This window comes from Tachysurus vachellii, chromosome 3 (genome assembly GCF_030014155.1).
Source record: "Tachysurus vachellii isolate PV-2020 chromosome 3, HZAU_Pvac_v1, whole genome shotgun sequence".
In the NCBI taxonomy this organism is placed as follows: Eukaryota; Metazoa; Chordata; class Actinopteri; order Siluriformes; family Bagridae; genus Tachysurus; species Tachysurus vachellii.
The window spans coordinates 6868149-6893458 of NC_083462.1; the positions used below are offsets into that span (position 1 = coordinate 6868149).

At 39.6% G+C, this 25310-nt stretch overlaps 1 protein-coding gene across 1 annotated transcript in view; it reads left to right on the plus strand.

Moving 5' to 3' along the window:
- npr1a (natriuretic peptide receptor 1a) overlaps positions 1–25310 on the plus strand; it is a 90562-nt gene that overhangs the window by 12646 nt on the left and 52606 nt on the right. The window contains exons 3-4 of the mRNA XM_060865570.1: positions 12612–12799; positions 16609–16722. Coding sequence (XP_060721553.1) covers positions 12612–12799; positions 16609–16722 — 302 coding nt within the window. The remainder of the gene's footprint in view (positions 1–12611; positions 12800–16608; positions 16723–25310) is intronic.

The following is a 25310-nucleotide window of genomic DNA, read 5'->3' on the forward strand; positions in this document are numbered from 1 at the left end:
AATGCAAAAGATAATGAAAGAAGTGCTAGTTGAAGTGTTTCCTGAATAAGTAGGTCTTCAACCGCCGCTTGAAAATAGCCAGTGACTCAGCTGTCCGGACCTCTAGGGGAAGTTCATTCCACCACCTTGGTGCCAGTACAGAGAAGAGTCTTGTAGTATACTTGCCTCTTACCCTGAGAGATGGTGGAACCAGTCGAGCAGTGCTGGTAGATCGGAGGGTGCGGGGTGCAGTGCGTGGAGTTATGAGGGCTTTGAGGTAAGAGGGAGCTGGTCCATTTTTGGCTTTGTAGGCCAGCATCAGTGTTTTGAATCTGATGTGTGCAGCTACCGGAAGCCAGTGGAGGGATCGCAGCAGCGGGGTGGTATGCGAGAACTTTGGCAGGTTGAAAACAAGCCGGGCAGCTGCATTTTGGATCATTTGCAGAGGACGGATTGCGTACATAGGTAGACCTGCCAGCAGTGCATTGCAGTAATCCAGTCTAGAAATGACAAGAGACTGAACAAGTACCTGAGCAGACTGTGTGGATAAAAATGGTCGAATCCTTCTAATGTTGTAGAGAAGAAACCGACATGAGCGAGTCACATTAGCAACATGAGAGGAAAAGGACAGTTGATTGTCCATGGTTACCCCAAGGTTGCGAGCTGTGGCTGAAGGGGAGATCAGATCGTTGTGCAAGGATATAGCAAGATCATGACCTGGGGATGAATCACCTGGGATGAAGAGCAGCTCAGTTTTGCTAGGATTAAGCTTTAACTGATGAGCAGTCATCCATGATGAAATTTCTGCCAGACATGCAGAGATCCGGTCAGAAGCTGTGGCATCTGCGGGTGGGAAAGAGAAGATAAGTTGTGTATCATCAGCATAGCAGTGGTAAGAGAACCCATGTGAGGAAATAACTTCACCAAGAGAGTGAGTATACAGGGAGAAAAGAAGAGGACCAAGTACTGAGCCTTGTGGGATGCCAGTGGAGAGTCTGCGTGGAGCAGATGTCACTCCCCTCCATGTTACCTGATATGAGCGTCCTTCCAGGTAGGAAGCGAACCATTCCCAAGCTGATCCGCAAATCCCAAGACTCCTGAGGGTGGATTCCTGAGAGTTATATGATGATGATGCTGATGATGCCGATGATGCTGACGATGGTAGTGTTGGTTATGAGGAAGAGGAGGAGGATGCCAATGATGATGTAGAGGAGTTGTATGATGATGGTGATGATTATGATGGTGGTTATGAGGAAGAGGAGGAGGAGTTGTATAATGATGGTGATGATGATGGGGGGGTTATGAAGAGGAGGAGGATGGCAATGATGATGTAAAGGAGTCACTTTCAGTACATAAGGAAATGAATGTATTAAATAAGAGGTGGGATATAATTAGATATAAGCTGTACTTAATCACACCTCCTGCTGCAGATTGCCATGTTAATTGCTATGGCTTTCCTCACAAACACATATTAGTTACCTGCTGGTCCTCAATGAGCTGGACCTCCTGTGACTCTAACATTAGAGCACATAGCAGTCAAACTTTCACACTGTACACAGGATGTAACACAAACACTCTGAAGACACAAAAATATCAGATACATTTGAACCTTTGTTGAATTGAGTGGAACCTTCTGCTCATGTAGGTGCTCTTCATCTCACCACGGTTGAATAAATGGTCATTTGAGTCACAGTATCCTTCCGCCATCCACCTTCCTGTCAGCTCTCTCATCGATAAGACGTTTCCAACCACAACATATTGCTGGATGTTGTGCATCATCAGTCCCAATCAGTCCCAAGAGATCAGCAGTCTCAAAAATTTTAGATATAGACCAGAACACCAACATCCATGTCACACTTGCCAAGTCACTGCCATCACTCTCTCACTCACTCATCTTCTACCGCTTATCCGAACTACCTCGGGACACGGGGAGCCTGTGCCTACATCAGGCGTCATTGGGCATCAAGGCAGGATACACCCTGGACGGAGTGCCAACCCATCGCAGGGCACACACACACTCTCATTCACTCACACACTCACACACTATGGACAATTTTCCAGAGATGCCAATCAACCTACCATGCATGTCTTTGGACCGGGGGAGGAAACCGGTGTACCCGGAGGAAACCCCCGAGGCACGGGGAGAACATGCAAACTCCACACACACAAGGCGGAGGCGGGAATCAAACCCCCAACCCTGGAGGTGTGAGGCAACGTGCTAACCACTAAGCCACCGTGCCCCCCCGGGGATACATTTATACATTTAAGATGTATATTTAAATCCCTCAGACAACAAGAGGAAGCAACTTCATAGAAGCTAAAATACTTATCTGGGTGACGGCAGATGCGATTTGAAAGGCTTTCTCTTCTACAGCTGTATAGATAAAGTAGGAAGTCATGCAGTGGTGAGTGGGACTTGAGTATGGACGTCATTAGAGATTTAAGTAGCGGTTTAAGCTCACAGTAAACACATGGTGATCTGTAGATTAAATCTTCAGCAGCTGTGAGCGATTTGCATGGCTACAAAGAGAAGCAGGTCCATTAGTGCAGGTATTATATACAGTAGCTGACTGCAGAAGTTTTTTTTTCTCTTACTTGACATGCACAGAAAACAAACACTTGCATGCATTGCATATGTGGCTTGCAAGAAGGTGTAAAGCTTTCAGATCTTCACTACCACATGTCATTGTTGAACATCAGATTCAAGATTTATTCCTCCTTTTCTGTTATGTTAAAAAGCTCCGTTCTTTACTTCTCTTCTGAGGTTTGTGTTCATTCATTCATTCGTTCATTCATTCATTCATTCATTCATTCATTCATTCATACACAAGAGCATTAGTGAGATCAGTGAGACACTGATGTTGGGATGATGATGATGAGATTCCAGTTCCACTCTCACTCACTCATTTTCTACCGCTTATCCGAACTACCTCAGGTCACGGGGAGCCTGTGCCTATCTCAGGCGACAATCATTTCTGTAGCGTCCGAGTTGACATGGAATTGGTCACATGTACATTTTCTTTGGGGGAAATCCAGCCATCAAATGAGGAGACGTTAGAGCTGTTTGTCAGTGTATCACTGCGAGAATTGTTTTCTTCATCGTCTGTTAATAGAAATATGGTTTGTTTCCTGATATCCTATTCTACAAAGTTGCATGTAAGGTGCAGAATTCTGAACATCTTACAGCGTGTTTAATGGGACGTGCAGAACCTGTAGATAGCTTTCAGCTCATAATTAGTACAAATGAAATATTTAGGAAGTGCTGCATCCCAGAATGCTTTGCATCTTCATCGTCGGGTATCATCACAAATGGGAAAGTGCTGGTTGGTGAAAGAGTAAGTAACCAGTGGCCCAGTAAAATCTCTTTTTATATATACACACACACACAATTGTCTGCCTGATTTATACAGTGTGATAAGCTTGAGCATGATGATGTGACATATGTGTGTAAGAGAGAGAGAGAGAGAGAGAGAGAGAGAGAGAGGTTGAGATGACAAACACACCTGCAGGTTTGGTCACATCCAATAAACAGGGCCATCTGTTGCCCTTTGGCCGCCCAAATAGCGATGATGCTAATCAGACCTGTTTGAGCCGTGTACGGTTTACTGGAAATGAGCGTCTGCCATTTTAGCAGCTTCCTGTCTTCACCCCTGAGATGAAGATTATACTGAAGGTGATGAGTCAAAGGAGCATTTATTAGTGTACCTGATAATCAGAGTTTTGTGATCTTTAAAACAAACACTATTATTATCAGGAGCTCTGAAGTATTTGCTCTGGAGAAAGTTTTAACTGTTTTTTTAAACAATCTGACCTTCGCTTAACGATAAACACGGCTATGAAAATGTATCCCGGCAGGATTTTAACTGATATACATTACTGCTGTCGATCCTGTCTCGATTCTGATTGGTTGTTGATTAATTATTAGGATCCATATTACAGGTTTATATAAAGGAGGAGATTTTTGTTTGAGATTTCTGTTGCTATGTCGCTAGAACAGTAGCGATAACCAAAATTCTTTCATAGACGTTCACCATGATTTAATGTCTGGACATTATGAAGTGATATGTGATCACTCACTCACTTATTCAACAGTAACATTCTGTTTAATTTAAGAATTCCCTGAAAAACTAAGACGACAATGAGTTAAGGTCACGTCAGTATTTTTAGCGTAGCGTGCTGAATGTAATGAGTGTCAAAAGTGTGATCTGGCTCCTGATTGGTGCATCAGAAGAGATTCTGAATCATAGCAGTCGTCATCCACAGTCAGGAGATTAAAGAGCAAAGTGAACGGTGCTTTCTGAGTGGGCGGGGCATCGTCTCTCTGTCCTGTCAATCACAGCAGTGCTGTATAGGTGTTTCAGGGCATAGTTTTGTTTATGGATTTTTTTATTTATCTATTCAGTTTTCTTTTGAGGGGGGTACGGTGGCTTAGTGGTTAGCACGTTCGCCTCACACCTCCAGGGTTGGGGGTTCGATTCCCGCCTCGGGGGTTTCCTCTGGGTACTCCGGTTTCCTCCCCCGGTCCAAAGACATGCATGGTAGGTTGATTGGCATCTCTGGAAAATTGTCCGTAGTGTGTGATTGTGTGAGTGAATGAGAGTGTGTGTGTGTGTGCCCTGCGATGGGTTGGCACTCCGTCCAGGGTGTATCCTGCCTTGATGCCCGATGACGCCTGAGATAGGCACCGGCTCCCCGTGACCCGAGGTAGTCCGGATAAGCGGTAGAAAATGAGTGAGTGAGAGTTTTCTTTTGAAATATAACTTTGATTACTTTCATATCTACATGTTAGTCATATAGACAGATTGTGGAATGATATAAACTGACTTTTTAACTCTTATTTGAACATTTTAAGTTTTATTTGCACAATTGTACCTAAAAATCATTGTATTTCTTTTGGCAGAACACACATAGAGCCTTGGACTGGGATGTTTATCATGTTAGGAAAATTAGCGCGTCTTCTAATCTAGTTTTAGTTTGCGGTGAGTTGAAGGAGGACACAGGTGTGAAATCAGCAGGGTTTTATTTCACAAGGTGTTAATGCAAGAATTCTAGTCAAAGATTAGGTTTCAATAATCAAGTTTGAATAATTACTTCTTCAGAGCAGTATTTCATAACCTCTGGTAAAAAGTCATGCTAAATCTGCTTTATATTAGCTTTGTGAGACGTTCCCAAACCTAATGGTATCTCAGGGTCCAGATCAGTGTGAACAACACTGATGTCTGTATTATGTGCCATATAACCAAACTTGCAGGTTTTTACAGGTTAAATGTTTTCTCTTGAAGGCACAAGTTTTTCCACCTACCAAACTGCACAACTAACATGTACCTGAGGTAATCAGGTCACATTCAAAATCTCACATACTCTGGAGCTGAGTTTGAGCTCAGACCGAAAGGAACCCTACGTCTTCCTCGTGATGAAGTAGAAAAGCAGAGCATGTGGAGAAAATAAGTCACCTCCTCTCTATCCATTTGTTTCTCAGCAAAAGATCAGTGTGAAGCAATTTATTTCAGAGGAGGCTGCCACTTTGTCTCAAGTACACATTTTCAGAGTGCACGCTTCACCGCGCTGCCCACCTCCCGTGTTTAATTAAACCAAAGCCTCTATTTTCCTTGCTTTCCCGTAAACGGCTCTGCAGATCATTAATTCTTGTGGCTTGACCGTGGGCAGCTGTTCAGCACAGTTCACCCAGAAAGAGAGAGAGAGAGACAGAGATACAAGAGTCTTGCTGTGTTTCACATCTAAACCACACGCATGATTGTTTGCTCTAAAGTCTCCCAGAGGATCGTCAGCCAGCTTCATAAATGCAGGAGGATCACGGAAAGTGCAAATAATTTTGTTTTCTGAGAATAAAACCTGCTTGATAAATTTAGTCGCTGAGGTAGTACTCCCTGGCAGCAGAGGAATAATGTTCTCAAGTTCACTTTCCCATGAGTGGGTTGTCTTTGGAAACAGTTCACAGCCTAAGATGGTGAAGCCCAGACGATGACAATGAACTCGCTAAAATAGATTTGAAGACTCCTCCACAAGAGCCATTACTCATTAATCTACTGAACAGGCATTTTTCGATATGGATAGATGACTTGCTGGGCAAAAAAAAAAAACAACAGGTTCCAGGAAGGTTTAAAGCCTGGGAATTTACTTTAGGGAGGATTCCTTGGTGTGACGTAATGTATTTCTTGCCATTTAAAAACTCTGGGATAAATTACTAGTCTTTGCACATGAACTTGGTCCTAATTGCAGTGTGTCTGTGAAGAGTCTCAGTCATCCAGATTCGGTTCTCTGGAAGCTGCATCAAATCAACTGGACTTCTTTCTAGTTAGAACAAAACGTCTCACCACTCATTCGAGCAGCTACTTGAGTCAGACAGTTGACGTGACTCTACTTCCAGACACTAATTGCAATGTTGATAATGACATAATTTGCACAATTGGACAAGGTGTACAGTATGTTAATGAATTCTATCCCAGAGTGTTGATCCATTCATCCATGTTTTGCACCACATATCCTACACAGGATCAAAGGGAACCTGGAGTCTATCACAGGGCACTCGTGGCACAGCCAATCACAAGCCACACACTCACTCACACAGACAATTTAGAGATGCCAGTCAGCCTACAACGCTTAACTGGAGGAGGAAACCAGAGAACCCAGAGGAAACCCACCACGCACATACACACACACACACACACACACACACACACACACACACAGGGAGGAGGCGGGAAATAAGATCTCAAATAAGACCTGACAGCGTTAATGAAATCTCAGTTCTGATTGGATGGAGAACTGAAGCGGGTCACAGGAACAAAACCGGGTTCATGGATGTTCTCTACTCTAAATGAATAAAAACTAAATCGTAGTCCTTTAAACACATTAAGAATTTAATGGCGGCAAGGGTTGATGTGGTATAAGAGGAATAAAACAGCGTGTGCTATTACGGCAATATAATTAATTACAGGTGACCGGTAACTTTATTTCTTTCTGCAAATTAATATTATCAAAGTGTGAGATGCAGTTAATCTTTCTTATGTAATTTGTTGTAGCTGATTTCTACGAAGCTTTCAAATCCTGTTGCAGGAAAAAAAAAAAAGCCACTATTTACACTTAGGTAACACGTGGTGATGAAAATGCTCTGACAGCATGAAATGAAAACAGCATCAGGCAAAGTGCTAGGTAACAATTTAACTGTCCGTCACATCAAAAACTGTTTATGCTCCACCTATTTTTTTAGCTCTGTTTTTGTCATTTTCCAAAACATTAAAAACGTGCATACAAAGAAACGTCAGTCTTGATCGCTGTTTAAGTGTAAAGACTGTCGTGAGTCCAACAGCGACATGCTAGGTTCAAGTAACCGGTAATTAAAACATTTTAGTAAGACCTAGTGCTTAGCGCTTACTTTGGTTTATATCTCCTAGATCCTTCACCTCTTACACGCAGATCTGGCTTGGCAAAGCTACAGTATAACACACACAAACACACACACACACACACACACACACACACCCCTCCAACTCTATTACAGCTCAGTTTTCGTGTACCCCGGCAGTTTTAACGAGCCTGTCAGACTCTTATTAATTGCATATGATTACATCTTAATTGTGGCTTTGATTGTGTGATGGCTGGAAATAGATAATAGTCTCTAATAGCCTCTAATTTGTCTGGCAGAGACAATATGGAGATTAATATGAAGTATAAAATATACCTCTTTATACTTAGTCATTCTATGTCTGCAGAATAATAGCAGATTTCCCTCTTAGCTCTATATCCCTTGCGTAACAAATACTCAATTATATAATCAGTTATGCAATATATTAGGATATTGAACACTCACGGTATCGTGCACCTCGGTGTATAACCAGGCTGCGTGGGTAGAGACAGTTATTCTCTAATGTGACATATTTGAGACAGATTTGACAGAAACACTGTATACGTCCTTCCTGTCCCAGTGTCCTGTGAAACAGACAAGAGTTAGATAACGTATTTAAAAGACAGCAGGCAGAATTGCTTCTCTGACTACACACTATTTGTACCAATGGCTTCCTGTTGGTTTATTTTCTATTCCAGCTGGATGTAATTCAGATCACTGGGTAATTAACTCTTTTTCCCAGAAGACAATAAATGGTGCTTGCTAGTGTTTTTGTCGTGTTCATGTTGAGCATTGAACGTCTTTGTCACCTCTCACTCCACTCTAATGGTTAGTGGTTAATATGAAGCTCATATGAAAGTAGACACTCAGGACTTTAAGAATTTGTAGTGTTTTTTAATTATTTCTGTTCTTCCCTTAAAAACTAGAGTCAATGTATAGCATTCAGAGATGGTTAAGGGTCTTGCTCAACAGGGTTAGCTTGGCGGTGGTGGAGCTTGAACCAACAACCATTACCCCAAAATCTGTGTATCTGTGATACTGAGTGTGTTACTGTAACATATGTCATAACATATAATAATATCAGCTATGACATTCATACTCCAAACAAATGTTGATTATTTTTTATTCCTTTTATGTCCAGTGAGAATCTGTTCAGGTTGTACACTGTTTGAAGTCTGATTGTCAGTGTTTTGCGCCACGATTGGACAAACCTGATCACCTTGTTATAAAAGTGGAAACGGGGCTTTGCGGTTTCTCAGTAAGATGATAATCTGAGGCTAGCGATGGAACTCATTGCTGTACAACAAGATAAAAGGTTGAACAATTACACACATGGACAGCACTTGTGCTGGGTTTCAGCTCTTTGTTGTCTATTTTTAAATCCAAAATGCAGCAGAATGAAACAAAAGCAAGCAGATGAATAATCGAACAGTCGGAAAAGATGAGGTTTTCTGAGCAGAAAAATTTCCGCGCACCATGAAAATAACGATTTTGTGTAAGTGACTTGAAGGTGGAGAGTTAAATTCCCCGGGCTGTCAGACATGACTACGGCTTTGACTTATCAAGCCAATTAAAGCACCAAACGTCCAGATGTGTTTCTAAGCGTCTCCCCTTGTTTTCAGCGTCTTCCGCTGGGGTGTTATAAAGGTCATTGCTCAGGCGAGACTGTCACCGTGCTCAGAATCAGCTAGCTCAGATTATTGAAGGGTACCATGGACAAAGATTTCTCAACTAAAGAGACAGCAATTAACACAGCAGATTCTTGGAAAGGGTAAAATGTTAGAAAAAGAAAATACTTCAGAAAAGACCAAAGCCTTGCTGTATTACTCTGTGTGGGATATCTGGGGTTGCCAGATTGGTTAATAATTATATTCTGTATATAAGTGCATGTATATATGTAGACCCATTCTCTTGTGTGTGTGTGTGTGTGTGTGTGTGTGTGTGTGTGTGTGTGTGTGTGTGTGTGTGTGTGTGTGTGGTAGTTTTAGAAATGTACAGTATAGATTTTTGCCTGCTTCTGAAAAAGAATTTTTGAGAAATAATAATAATAATAATAATTATAATTATTATTATTATTATTAGTAGTAGTAGTAGTATTATTTATTTATTTATTTATTATTATTATTATTATTATTATTGCTATTATTATTATTATTATTATTATTATTATTATTATTATTATTATTATTATTATTGTTATTATTATTATTATTATTTTTAGCTTTTAGTCTTAAATGGAAAAAGCCATTTTTTTACCAAAAGATTTTTTCAAGATAATTGAAGTTCATTCATTCATTCATTCATCTTCTACCGCTTATCCGAACTACCTCGGGTCACGGGGAGCCTGTGCCTATCTCAGGCGTCATCGGGCATCAAGGCAGGATACACCCTGGACGGAGTGCCAACCCATCGCAGGGCACACACACTCATTCACTCACGCAATCACACACTAGGGACAATTTTCCAGAGATGCCAATCAACCTACCATGCATGTCTTTGGACCGGGGGAGGAAACCGGAGTACCCGGAGGAAACCCCCGAGGCACGGGGAGAACATGCAAACTCCACACACACAAGGTGGAGGCGGGAATCGAACCCCCAACCCTGGAGGTGTGAGGCGAACGTGCTAACCACTAAGCCACCGTGCCCCCCTGATAATTGAAGTTATCATATAAAATAATAGTTACAATAATAATAATAATTTTATTTCATATACTTATCATCTCAGAGTTTTTCCTTAACTCCATCAACTCTCGCTAGATCAATTAATATAAAAATTGAATCTAATATTTAAAAAATAAATCAAATGCTCATATAAACATTTTTTATATAAGATAAACTAAAACCGAGCACAACTATTAGTATCAATGTAATACCTAGTCTAATTCTAAATAAATAAGAGGTTACACAACAAAAAATCTTCCTGGAGGGAAAGACAAAAATCCAGCATAACTGCTGATATTAATTTATAAACCAATAGAAAAAAAAGTGACTCAAAGATATAAGAAATGCATTTATTTAACAGTTGCTTAAGCTTTTAGAGTCCTTTTTATTGCTTAGTTACAGATACAGAGCTACTAAGCCAGAGCATTTTCTTTTTCCATATTTAAGTTGTCTAAGTAAAGCCCCTAAGCAGACAGCGCAGTAAATCAGCCGGTGCATGGATGAAATGTGCTTTTATATGCTTGCTCTTAAATAGATGACTTTAGTTTTTTTTCACGGAAGCAGGTGCAGCCTTCGCCGTGTGTTTGCCAGATGGAGCGCTTCACTGATCAATTATTTACGAAATAACTGCGCAGTAATGGGTGCTTTCAGAACCACACTTGAACAGAGGAGTTAAAAGCAGGTGACAGGATGTGTGACGAGGAAAAGAGAGAGAGAGAGAGAGAGAGAGAGAGAGAGAGAGAGAGAGAGAGAGAGAGAGAGAGAGAGAGAGAGAGAGAGAGAGAGAGAGAGAGAGAGAGAGAGAGAGAGAGATTTCTGTGAGAGAGATTTCTGTCCAGGGGGGCACGGTGGCTTAATGGTTAGCACGTTTGCCTCACACCTCCAGGGTTGGGGGTTCGATTCCCGCCTCCGCCTTGTGTGTGTGGAGTTTGCATGTTCTCCCCGTGCCTCGGGGGTTTCCTCCGGGTACTCCGGTTTCCTCCCCTGGTCCAAAGACATGTATGGTAGGTTGATTGCCATCTCTGGAAAATTGTCTGGAAAATTGTGCGATTGTGTGAGTGAATGAGAGTGTGTGTGTGTGTGTGTGTGCCCTGCGATGGGTTGGCACTCCGTCCAGGGTGTATCCTGCCTTGATGCCCAATGACGCCTGAGATAGGCACAGGCTCCCCGTGACCCGAGGTAGTTCGGATAAGCGGTAGAAGATGAATGAATGAATGATTTCTGTCCAGATTAACTGTATATTAAATATGTATGAAGAGAGGTTGTGGTAGTGTGTGTGTAATAACTGTACAGTGATCATAATTAAAGAATGTGCAGTGACACTGTGTAAAATCCGTTGTGTAGTGTGCAGTGTAGTAATGGAGAGTCAGAGAGACTCTTTCTGTCCTACGGCTGTAGTTTACAGGACAAGAAGCTCTGCTGGTTGGACAATATACTGTATCATTGAGGTGGTGTTTGCTTTTCTCCATGAGCCTCTCCATTTTGTCCGCCATCAGCTTTTCATCAGGTGTGATCGTGATCTTTTTACTTCTACCAAGTGCCTGCTGTTGAGTTCCGTAAGTGCTGATGGTTCTTCACGATTCGGATTTTAGGATTTCATGTTGGCAAGTTGGGAAAGTCAGCTATGAAACTTGTGACTCTAAAGTGGCAGGTAGGAAAAAGAGAGAGAGAGAGAGAGAGAGAGAGAGAGAGAGAGAGAGAGAGAGAGAGAGAAAGAGAAAACCCGGCAGCCTGAAGAACACACTGTCAAGAACTTGCTTCTTTGGTTTGCCAGCAATTAGTAAGTGCAAAGAGAGCGTGAAAGAACAGGTTGGAAAGGTCAAAGGCAGAAACGACATCTTTTAAGCTTCAACACCGTCTTTTAAATGTGCAGAAGTCTGTAATCACCACACTTCTGGGGAAAAACCTTTGACATGGTGAAATTTTCTTTTCATTTTCTGCTCTCTCTCTCTCGCTCTCTCTCTCTCTTTCTCTCTCTCTCGCTCTCTCTCTCTCTATCTATCTATAGATATAGATATATAGATATATATAGGAAAATATATATAGATATATATAGGAAAATAATGTGAAATGTTCAGTACTTCACAAACTTCCTTTTTTCGCACCTCCAGCTTTACGGGTTCCATTCAGGTCTCTGCCATATACGTGGAGTTAGGGTTAGGGTTAAGGTGCCCTGTGATGGCGGGTTCCCCCTTCACCACCTCAAGTGCTCTGAGTATTCTGAGAAACTCGCAGTTCCCTGTAACGTTTTGTAGGAAAATGGATGGATGGATGCATTTGATGCTTTGTATTTTTAATCCAAGAACAGTGGCATGAAATGTTATGTAAAATGATTTAGTTCCCATTAACACTTATGTTATAGCCGCTAAAATCGGTCGTTTCTTCACCTTGTTTTTTCTCAAATATTTGTTAAGGAAAAAAACCCCACACTTGTTACCATGTTACCAAAGAACCATAAAACATAATTTGTAGTTTGTTCATACATGTATGTAAGATGTATGGTGTTGTGTTTCATTTACAAAACCACCTAATCTTTTTATTCTCTGAAATCAGCTTCAATAAAAGTGCCCAGTTTTAAACCCCAATGTCTTCATTTCTTCCAGTGGTGTACGTTTGCTGTAAGCTGCAGACGTTCAGGAAGCTGATGGTGCAGTTTAGGAAGCAGCAGCTTCCCCAGGAGGAGTACGTCTTTTTCTTCATTGATCTGTTTGGAGAGAGCGTGCAGAGAAGTCCAGCAAAGCCGTGGGTTCAGGGAGACGCAGAAGATCACACTGCCAAGGAAGCCTTTAAAGTGAGTCAGCTTTTAATGTCTGGCTTTCAGCGCTCCTTTCATGTGCCGTGCTGACAAAGGAAGTCTGGTTCACCGAAGTTTGTGATTATTTTCTGTGTGTGTGTTTTTTATTTATTTATTTATTATTTTTTTTACAGTTGTATCATTTACATAGCCGTAATTTAAAATTGGGTAGAAAATAATCGCTGAATGTAAAAATTTGCCCTTTATTATTTATTAATTCTAATTCCCAATGATTAAAATAAATGCCAGCCTTTGGTTTGCAATTAACAAGCTCTGAGCCGATTCAAATTATAATAGGTTTCACCCCAGGGAACCATATTGCACATTCGATGGTGTGTATGCAGCTAGGCCGGTACTGGAACACTGCTGGGAGGCTTAGTCTTCAGATTTAAAATGTTAATAAAGTCAAACTGAGCATGACATGAAGATTTGCATTTGGTGACCTTTTTCCAGATGGGAATTTGGTTCTCCAACAGTTCTCTGGTTACAATAACAATAGATAATAAATAATAATAGAATTGAATCTAAATACGGAGCTGAGGAATTAAGAGTTAAGCACTTTGGTCAGAAGTCCTGGTGTAGTTCATAAGTTCGAGAGTAACACCGATCTGGTTTGGTCGATGCTCTTATCCAGAGCCACTTACAGTGAAGTCTCTATCAGTACTTGCATCATGATACTGGTTCACTAGGTCACAGACTAAGAATATCATCAGTCTAAAAACTCTGTTGGGAGAAAATATAGCAAGAAAACCACACATGACACAAATAAGAGGCAAGAACCTTCAGGAAGAGGATTGTATATGCCATTTGAAGACCACCCAGGTGCCAAAACAGAGAAATGTGCTCAGAAAAAACTCCCGATCTTAAATGTGCAACTTCCTCGAGATCTTAGAAAGATTGAGTCTTGGTTATCGCGTGCACGTCCTTTATAGTAAGCTGTATTTGTTTCAGTTTAAAGCACATTGTCTCTTTAAGCTGAATCACGTATTCATATTTGGTTATATCTCTTTTCCCGAGCATCCAATCAGCAGCCAGAACTGTAATGCAGTATTGTATTATATTTGATAGTTTAAAGCTTCTACACATCAGATATTAACCAGGATTCATCTCCATTTTCTGTTTCATGACACACGGTCAAGTATCAGCATTTCCGTTCCGGTAATTTTTTACATTTTTTTTTCACCTTCAAAGGGCTTTCGGCTCTTGTAGAAATTATTCACCCAGATCTCGTCTTATAAGGCCGTGCTTCAGCTACTTAGGTGTTATTTTATATGCTGCTCGAGTAAATTAAACGGTAAGTGGTATAAAGCAGCCGGGGTCTTTACAGGCATGTCTGTGTGATGAGAGCCAGGAGGATCATATCAGTGCTCTTCACAAGTTCTGTCATTCGCTCACGCTCCTTAATTAGGATCTAGTATTTTTTATTTAATATTGAACTCAGATTCTATAAGACAGAGAACGTTTGCTGATGTTAGAAAGCGAGAAATAATTTGATATTATTTTAAACGATTTCTTTAGAGTAGACGTGTTTTGTTTGTACTCTGCTCTACATGCTCTGTGCTGTACACAGATGTATTTGTCTGAAATGATTGGGCTCAGCGCTGATGAATGAAAACACTGCTCTTTTATTGTCAGTCTCTTTGATTAGTACTGATGGTGCTGACCGCATAAACGAACTCCATCTGACACACAGACTGCACTAAAATAAATCACTCAGAGATAAAAAGAGCAAGAAGATTTCTATTCTTTTATTAGAGCAGTGCCCTTGTGTGTTATTTGGTCAGGTTATATGTCAAAACTTTACTAAGCTTTGATTATTCCTCTTTTTATTGGGTATTTAGTGGGGACATGGTGGCCTAGCGGTTAGCACATTTACCTCCAACCTCTGGGGTTGGAGGGGTTTGATTCACGAAGGTTTCTTCTGGATACACTGGTTTCCTCCTCAGTCTGGAGCCATGAGTTATAGGCTGATTGGCAACTTTAAATTGTCTTTAGTGTGTAATTGCACCCTGTGGTATTTTCGCACCCCATCCAGGGTATCCGCCGTGTCCCCGGGGATAGACTACAGGGCCCGTATTCATAAAGCTTCTAAGAATGATCTGAGAGAGCTCCTAAATCAGCTTAAACATTTCTAACTAGGAATCTTATCTTAAGAGTGATTCAGGACCAATGTCAGGAAAATACAACAACTTTTATGTTAGAGAGGAGGCGGGGCTTAACTCCATTACTAGATGACACATTCTTTTAAAATCTGGTCTACTTTAAGCCTTCACTTTGTCTCTATGTTAAGATATTTGAGACGATATCGTGTAGGGATTACGTTTGTGATCAAGCATACAGTATTACAGATGTTCTAACATCTGGCCATTTTCTTCTCTGCTATTTAAGACTTTTTGACCTTAAGCGCTCGCTTTGTAAATAACTTTTATCTTTACTAGGATCTTCTCTTTAATTTTAAGAGGAAACACCCACATTTATAAGAATTTTATTAGTATTACGTCATTAGGAGAAACTCTTTGTACCAAGAATTTTCATGAATACGGACCCTGGTTTCTTTTAACACTGTGATGGATATTATGTATTTAGCTATACTACATCCTGCTACAGGAATATTTATCTTTCAAAATAAGTGAACATTTTTTGACCTCCAGCTTACAGTGTATCATTACGACATTAGTTTTCTTTTGTCCTTGTAAATACAATACAGAAATGATAGAAATAATTCATCACTGCGCTAGCTGCAGTGCTCACTGTATCATTATTTATAGGTAAGTTTTTCTTTACCGGCTGTTGGGTGACTTGCTGAGGTCGTGTTCAGTCTGAGGATGTTAAAAATAATACAAATAAACAACAAGGCTTTAATGCAGGCCTGAATCCATGAGGTGTCTGTTTTAATATCCAGATCACCTGACATGGCTTTCTTTTTAATGGCATGAGGAGATTCACTTTTAAACAGATGTAGACGTTTATATATTCTATTTACATCAAGTTTAGATTTAAAATGTCTATTTTGAAATCTTGTCATAATTTTACCAAGATATATGCAGTATATCTTAAATCTAACTAGGCTTTGATTTATGTGTTAGATGCTAGGGCTTGTTTGTAGATTAGCAGAACATGCTAACTTATGGCTACATACACTCTCTGGAGTCAACAATGATCCTTTCAAGATGTATTTTTCTTCTTAATGTCTCTAGACACATTTAGTTAGAGATTGTATATTTACATTTACATTTACGGCATTTAGCAGACACCCTTATCCAGAGTGACTTACAACTGAGCAACTGAGGGTTAAGGGCCTTGCTCAGGGGCCCAGCAGTGGCAGCTCAAACCCATGGGGTTCGAACCCATGACCTTATGACTATGTTATGTATATGACATAACAAGATAAAAAAAATGTAAGAAATCAAAGTTTACTGTGATAATTGAAGGTATAAACTAAAGTTATGAGTGAAGAATTGAAGACACAAACAGGATTAGTCTGAAGAATCGTTTGAGGAATCATTTAAAGAATCAGTATGTTTTTATTTCTTCACACTATAGCAAAATATGGATCGAATTGAGAATATATTGATTAAAATCATAGGATTGGTCTGAGGAATCATTTGAGGAATCATTTGATTGGCTCTCTTTACCATATCACACCTTATTTACATAGAATTGAGAGTATATAGATCAAATCTTTAATACTTAAATCTTAATATTATTCCTGAAATATTAATATTTATCTTAAATATTAAAAATACTACTGAATAACTAAAACAGACTACAGTTGCTTATGATTTTACCTTGTTTTTTTCCCTCAGAGTGTAAAGATTATCACCTACAGAGAGCCGCAGAACCCAGAATACAAAAAATTTGTGTCCAGGTTGAAGATCGACGCCAAAAAAATGTTTAACTTCACCATAGAAGACTCACTGGTGAGTATCGAAAGGATGATTTAGGAAAGATGTATTTAGGAATCTTATTTATATAGAAATAAGAGAAAGGGTTTGAAGGTGTGCATGTGGGATAGCAAACAGCTGCTTGGTGTTTTGTCACTTTGATAAATGTTACCTTTAACAAAAAAAAAAAAAAAAAAAAAATCAGGGAGTCCTATGTTGGAATTATTCATTTAAAAAAGAAAAGATAAAGAGATACAGATGACGTCCTTTAGCCAGTGATTCAAATGAAAACATGCCTTAAGTTATCTCTTAAGAACATGATTTGTAAATATTATATATATATATATATATATATATATATATATATATATATATATATATATATATATATATATATGTGTTATTTTATTATATAGATTTGTTTTGGTCCAAATATGTTATCAAAAGATGAGATACGTCTAAATAACTGTTAATGAATAACATAAAATAGGCTACATATGCAGTGTAGTCACATTTTTAGCTAGCAGAAATCTGCATGTTAAGCTAGCTAGCTAATTATTAATCAAAACTACAACCTAACAGTTACCTGGCTGTTGTGTTGGTGTGTTGCTTTAAAATTATGACGGTGTGAAGCTACATTGAATACTGAAGCTTGTTTGTGGCTGTTTGTGACAAATGGAAGCTCTTTTGCTAGCATTTAAGTAGCTGACTAGCTATTAGCGCTGACAGGGAAATTAACCAAGTAAACAAAATTATTATTTGTTATTTATATTATTTGTTTATATTATGTGTAGAGCTTGGCATTTTTAGTTAGGAAAAGGTTGATGAGCGCTTCCTAGGATATTCTGAGTATTGTTTTCAGCATGTTTAGAATGTCTACATTTACAAGGTATACTTTAAGGTTTCAGATTATAATATGTGGCAAAGTTGTCGATTCATCCTGATGAACCCGGTGTTTGTGTGTTTGTGCCTGTAACTTACCTTTTACAGAAATGTAGGAAGGAGCTATATTTATACTGCTGGAAAGTGAGTCAGCTCGTGCGCAAGTGCTTCCTGAGAAACGCGTCGGTCCTGCAGACCACCAGACCGACAGACCTTTGCGATAAATCGTACACTGATAATGTTCCTAACAGCCTGTTGCGCCATGCGCTTTTCGGGGAGGCTTTTATAGCGTGCACTTTCTAAAACCGTCATTGTGTAAGGAGTGGAGCTTGTTTTTTTTTCTTTTGGGGAGACTCTTAAATGGAAGATTTTAGTGCTTGTAGAGTCACTGAGTACAGTGAGTACAGCTAAAAGACATAAAGAAATCCTTAATAACCTCACTGCCTCATGCATTAGCTTTAAAGTAAAAGCCAGGATGAAAACCTGTTAATGACTTCACATCTCTTCTACAGCACAGCTAATCATTTAAACACCACAAACAAACTTACAGACTTTGACACGAGTCAGATTCATAACTCATTATGTGTTTTACATTTACAGCATTTAGCAGACTCCCTTATCCAGAGCGACTTACATTTTTATCTCATTTTTATACAACAGAGGGTTAAGGGCCTTGCTCAGGGGCCCAGCAATGGCAGCTTGGTGAATGTAGGAATCGAACTTACAACCTTCCGACTGGTAGTTCAACACCTTAACCACTAGGCTACCACATCTCAATTGAACCACATTTTAATTTACTTGAACTATCTCAAAGTATTTTGAAGTCTACAGTAATTTTATACTTTGAGGAGTGTTTCTTTACAGATTTGGGTAAAGCCTCACACTGAAAATAGTTAAATATTGTTACATGAACATACCACATTTGGAAATAATAATAAGTTAATTGCTTTTAACCACAGTGCTGTTGAATCCCAGACTTTAAAGGGGTTTTGACAAAGAGAATTGTGTCGCTCTGAGACAGCTTTGTATGTTAATAACTCAGTGGTTAATGTGTTGGATTACTGATTAGAAGGTTTGGGAGTTTGTGAGTTTGAATCCCAGAGCCGCCAAGCTGCCACTGCTAGGCCCCTGAGCAAGGCCCTTAGCCCTCGATTTTTCAGCTGTAAAAATGAGATAAATGTAAGTCACTATGGATAAGGGCATTAGTAATGCCATAAATGTAAATATTAACACACTACAGTCTTGGATGGTTTATTTATCATATATACATATAACAGCACATTGAAATGCTTTTATTAACATATTCCAGCTTGTTAGAAAGCACAGGGTCAGCCATGATACCATCTCCATGGAGCAGAGAAGGTTAAGGGCCTTGCTCAATGGCTCAAAAGTGGCTGCTTGAACCTCCAAAACATCTGATAAACATCTCAGAGCCTTAACTGTTTGAGCCATAAAAACTAATGATCACTGTATCACAAATGACATTCATTTGATTTTGAGAGAATGTCACATCTCTCCTGTTTCTTGGTGTGTTTTCTGAGCACCGGTGTCTAACCTACTGTACGCTCCCTGACATTAAACATCAAACCAGACCTGAGGGGTTTTGGCCACTCGCTCCAATCGAAACACCTCCACAGGGAACACAATGGCTCTTTGTTTTTCTTTGAGATCTGAAGCTATTCAGGAGGCTGTGTGGAGAAATGTACTGGCATTGCTTTAATCAGGCTCCAGTGTGCTGCTGGCGGCGTGTGTTCCCTCAGCAGTGCAGTTTAACATGCAAAAATATGCTCGGGGAAAGCTTTCTTACGCGAAACAAAACAAGCGAGGGAACAAATGTGTTTGTCTCAGTTTTACATCAGGAAAATTGGCCTGGCATTTACAGTTTATGATATTATCACAATCTTTGGGTCAAAGTACGGCATGTTCTTTTATTGGTTATTGTTTGCATTTGGGTTTTTTTACATTGCACAGATTGCACAACAAAAAAAAAGAACAAAATTCAGGGAAAATATACTAATTCATATGACCTTCACAAGCGATAATTCATTGTCCACAATAAAATATTCATGTCCATTCAGCTATATTGAGCAGTCTGCTGTATATAAGGCATGATCAGCAATGCCTCTTAGACATATTTTTCTCAGTGAAAACACAAAATTGCTTGAACATTGTTAAATCCACAGAAAAATCTACTGCTAAAAAGGTAAAGTGATAATGAGAGGATTTTATATTGTCCCTGGCCAAAAGCGCTAACGGAAATCCCAGTGGAGTTTGTCAGTAAGAGTCCGCAAACTCACACTTTCCAGTTACTTCTCTCTCCTACTGTACTTATTAATTTAATTATCAGACACCAGTGTGTATTTACTAAACCGCTTCTTTAATCATTGGCTTTAAATATCAATCAAAAGTTCATTCATTCAGTTTGTAGGTCAAGGTGTACGAGTCTTTAATTTACTGAATGCACTAGAATGATAAAATTTATTTGAAAAGAAATGTCTTTGGGATTTACTGAGATTCAGAAGCGCTGTTTTATTGCTTATTGATATCACTGAGGGGGGGCACGGTGGCTTAGTGGTTAGCACGTTCGCCTCACACCTCCAGGGTTGGGGGTTCGATTCCTGCCTCCGCCTTGCATGTGTGGAGTTTGCATGTTCTCCCCGTGCCTCGGGGGTTTGCCTGGGTACTCCGGTTTCCTCCCCCAGTCCAAAGACATGCATGGTAGGTTGATTGGCATCTCTGGAAAATTGTCTGTAGTGTGTGATTGCGTGAGTGAATGAGAGTGTGTGTGTGTGCCCTGCAATGGGTTGGCACTCCGTCCAGGGTGTATCCTGTCTTGATGCCCGAAGACGCCGGAGCACAGGCTCCCCGTGACCAGAGGTAGTTTGTTAGAAAATAAGAGAGAGTGAGTGAGAGTGATATCATTGACGGAAGTGTTTTATGTCTCTTACACCACAGCAATTTTTTATTAGGTAAAAACATTCAAAGTTATTATATTTCTATGATGGTAATAATAAATATATAATATTGTAATCTTAATCAGTGACATGCATTGAAATGTTTTTTATTTATTGTATAAGCTCTAAAATAAAATAGAGTAAAAATAAAAATTGGAGTTTAAATGCTAAATAAAATATAATAAACAGAAGGGAAAAATATATTTTTTTAATGTTTTTACAAATATTTAATACATACAGCTTTACCATTGACTGTTACAAAGCGCTGACACTGGAGACTCCTTCCAAAGCTGTGAAATAAAACGATAAAATGAAAACTAACTAACATGCACCATATCAAAAATGACATGTTTTTAATTTGTTTGTTTAGAGCATAAACAGATATGTCACTGTGTAGGATATTACAACTACACCAACATTAGAAAGAGCGCCACAATGTAAACCTGTAGCTGCGTCTCAATCAGCTCTTTAGTTCAGTAGTCAAGGCACTGATCAGGGATCATTCTCTCTCTCTCTCTCTCTCTCTCACACACACACACACACACACACACACACACACACACAATCACAGTGTGCTTCCTGTGCACTGGAACATTTGTGCCTTTAAAAAAATCACACGATGTACCGCAAAATACAGGGATCATCAATGTCCACCATGTTCCCTTACAGAAAATGACATCATAATTCCTGAAGCGTCTCAGCTGGAAAAAAATGGCGGAACTTTTAGGTGTTTAACGATTGCAAAAAATACACTAACTACCCTGCATGAAGCCCCATGATGGAAACACATCACACAACACATTTTTATCTTGTATAGGAAGCTACTGTAGAGAGATGATTGAGACACACTCTGTGATTTGATCCCAATCAGGATCAAGCATTTAATAATACATTAATCCGATGAAATCAGTACTACATAAATATGATCTCAGTTGTCATAATTCTAATATATATTTCAGCGCATTCCATCAATTGATGGAATGTATTCTATACCGTTCTTTCAGAGATTAACATCATGTAAATATCGGAAAGCGGCAGCCAGTGGGAACAGTCTAAAACAGACTCTGTGACATTTCTGAAAATGCAGGACTATCCCTGTTGTAGCGCCAACATTTGGGACACAAGCCTACTTTTATTAGACAGAATTAGCGTATAATCTTAATCCTCTGTGTAACGCAGGTTTTCCATCTCCAGCGCCTCTTAATTCATATTTGGCAGCCTTTTTTTTCTGACGTGCTGATGCAGCGTTCTGCCCTTGTTTATTATTAATAAGAAAGAATCGAACGGCGGACGTGGAATTAGCCGAGAGTGGCTCTTGTTTGTGTGGTGATCGTGGGAGTCCGGAGGTATAGCAGCCATTATAGGAAAACAAGGGAGTAAAGGCTGGGAAAGAGAGACAGCTGAGGAAAGAAATGCAGGTAATGAAGTGACAGGAAGTGTTGGTAAGCAGGCACGAATCCTACACGCAGGACACTTCATTACCGTTGCAGTCATTCGAACAAATCAGTGACAGGAATGCAGACTGGAATGATAATCAGGGCTGAAGAATGAACTAATCAGAGATAACAAGGAAGAAACGCTCGCTCGCTAGCGATGCGAAATGTGGTGCGCATGACGCCATGTCGTTTTTTTTCCCGAGTGTATCAGGATCGTGACATAACCTTCATTTTCCCTCTAATTATTACTCTGATATTTCTGGTATGTTTAATTAGGACTCTTACTAAAATGTCATCCATGTTCTAAATGACCGAATGTGTAGAATTTACACTAAAGCATATAACAAGTTTACATAGTTTAGCTTTGATAACCATTCTGTTAATTCTGCTACATTAAAAATTTGGAAATGAAATAAACCGTAGCATTGTCGTGGATCTTTATATGTTTAGCATCCGTGTAACAGTGCACAAAGTTAACTTTGAGTCAAGCAGATTATTAGATAATGTCTGAGAAGTCTAAAGGAGCACCAGTATACTGATAAGAAGGGTTAAATCCATTTAAATCAAGTGACAGAACTAGGCAGAGATGAGAGGTCACTGACTGCTATTCATATCTGAGACATTTCTCTGATGTGATGCTATTCAGAAGTGACCTGAGATTCAAACAAGCGAATGATGAAATTTGCCGGAACCTGAAAAAATGAACTTCTACCTCAGGGTTCAGTATGGATTCTTTTCAGTTGTTTTCTGTTCTATTTGACCGTATATTACAGTTACCTTCCTGTGAATCTTCACTATTCTTATTCTTATTCTTTTTATTCACTTTTGACTTTTCTCATCGACAATCCGTTTCCAACGAATCCCCAGACTCGAGGATATCTTTTGTTCTCCACAGACCGATACTGAACTGTATGTGTGAAAATGTCAGGACTCTGCCCGGACTTTGGCCATGTGCCTTTTGTTTATGTTCCGTGTTCACGTGTCTGCCCCGCCCTTGTCTTTTCCTCCCCACCTCTGCACACCTGTCCCTTATGTCTGAATAATTATTTGTACTATTTAGTTGAGCCGCGTTGCCTTGTGCAGGGCGGAATCCTCTGTTGTCTTCTGTTGTCTTTGTCCTGTTTAGTGTTTTTGTTTTAGTTAATAAAACCTGTTTTTGTTTAGCTGTCCTGCGTTTGGGTCCGTTTTTACCCCCGCGCCCTGACAGAAAATCATATGTTTCTGAAATACTAAAACCAGCCTTTCTGCTACGGTCCATATCACTGAGCTCACATCCTGATGTTTAGTGTGAACGGTAATTTGGAGCTTTTGACCCGGATCTGCCTGATCATAAGCATCGTGTAGCTGACGATTGGAGGATTCTCACGTATGAGTGAGTGTTCCTATTAAATTGTCCGGTAAATGTAAATTTTAATCTAGTCCTGTGACTGAAGTAGAATGTTTCTTCATTAGAAAGATCTTGATTTAATCCGGATTTGAAACTTGTACTTGTTGCTTGCTTCTTGCTCAGCTTCTCCGTTAATCTTTCTTCTTCTACCATTTGTTTGCATTTCAGTTTCTCTCTCTCTCTCTCTCTCTCTCTCTCTTTCTCTCTCTCTCTCTCTCTCTCTCTCTCTCTCTCTCTCTCTGTCACACACATGTTGAATGTGCATGAGTTCATGCAGCAGATGTCTATGGTTGCCATAGCAACTTCACTTTTTCATTTCCCCATTCGTTTCGTTGCTCTTTTTGGAAGCGCCTCTTTCTCTTCCCCCTCTCCTCTTTTACGTTCCACTGCTCGTTCTGTCAAGCAGTGGAAGCATCAATTCGCTTGCTGTTCTGTTTTTCCTCTCTGAGTCGCACAGCAGCCACTGATGCTAAACTTAGTCCCTGCCTTCACCAAAAGGCAATCACTGAATGCAGCTCTGGAGTGGAACAGTGTGATAATAACAACACAATATCACAGAGGAGAAGATGGCGTTAACAATGGCATGATTTAATTAGTGGCCTTTTTATCAAATGTGTGGTCAAAAAATGATCAGGTACTGGATTTTCTCAAGCTGCTACACACATATTGAGCTTAAAATGCATAAATACACTCTACAGGCAAAAATTTGAGCACCCCTGACCTTCATGCCCATGTATCCTTGTTGAACATCTCATTCCTGATGCATTCCTTCTTCTCTTCTCTTCTCTTCTCTTCTCTTCTCTTCTCTTCTCTTCTCTTCTCTTCTCTTCTCGCCTAGTCTCATCTTTTCTCTTCTCTTCTCTTCTCTTCTCTTCTCTTCTCTTCTCTTCTCTTCTCTTCTCTTCTCTTCTCTTCTCGCCTAGTCTCTTCTCTTCTCTTCTCTTCTCTTCTCTTCTCTTCTCTTCTCTTCTCTTCTCTTCTCTTCTCTTCTCTTCTCTTCTTTTACGTTGGGATGTTGATGAGACTCTAGTTCCAGTTCATCCCAAAAGTGTTCATTGGGGTTGAGTCAGAGCTCAGTGCAGGACACTCTATTTCTTCCAGTCCATCCTTAAGCTCCACACCGTATCTTCATGGAGCTCAGGGGCTTTGTGCACAGTGACATTGTCATGTTAGAACAGTGTTTGAGTCTCTTAATTCCATTGAAAAAACACATTGAAATAATCTAATAGACAGATCCATTATATCACTGAGGAGATTAAATAAAGAACAACTTGGGCAACCTTTAACTTACATGAGAGATCTTATATGAAAAGAATCTATGGCATTTATTCTTAGCCTGGATTCTGGAGCAGTTGGTGTGAGCTGTTACTATAGAAACAATAGCATACATTTTTAAAACGCATTAGAACGAGCGCATTAATATAACCCTATGATTTATGGTATAGCCGGAGCTACTTTAGTGAGTCGAGAATTTACTACGTTGTGGTATGAAATATTGTGATCATAACTGAATATGTTAATACATACACGTGTGTGTGTGTGTGTGTGTGTGTGTGTGTGTGTGTGTGTGTGTGTGCGTTTGCGTGCGTGTGTGCGTGTGTGTATGAAATTTGAATTTAGATTTTTTTAGTCACATTAACAATCATACACGAGTGTATGTCAAAAATGGAATTTAAAATGAAATAAAAGGGAATTAGCTGTAAAGAACAGAGAATAAGATAATTTTTATACACAATATAAAAAATAGCATAAGAAAGCACTACAATGACCGATGATATGAGTGTGTGTGTGTGTGTGTGTGTGCGTGTGTGTCTCTTAGTCACATAAACAATCATGCACAGTACATCATGCAGTGAAATGCAGTGAAAATCAAATTTAAATGTAAAATAAAATAAAATGGAATTAGCTGTGGAGAAGAGAAAAATAAACAATGAAAATACAGCATATGAAATGATAAAAGTGATT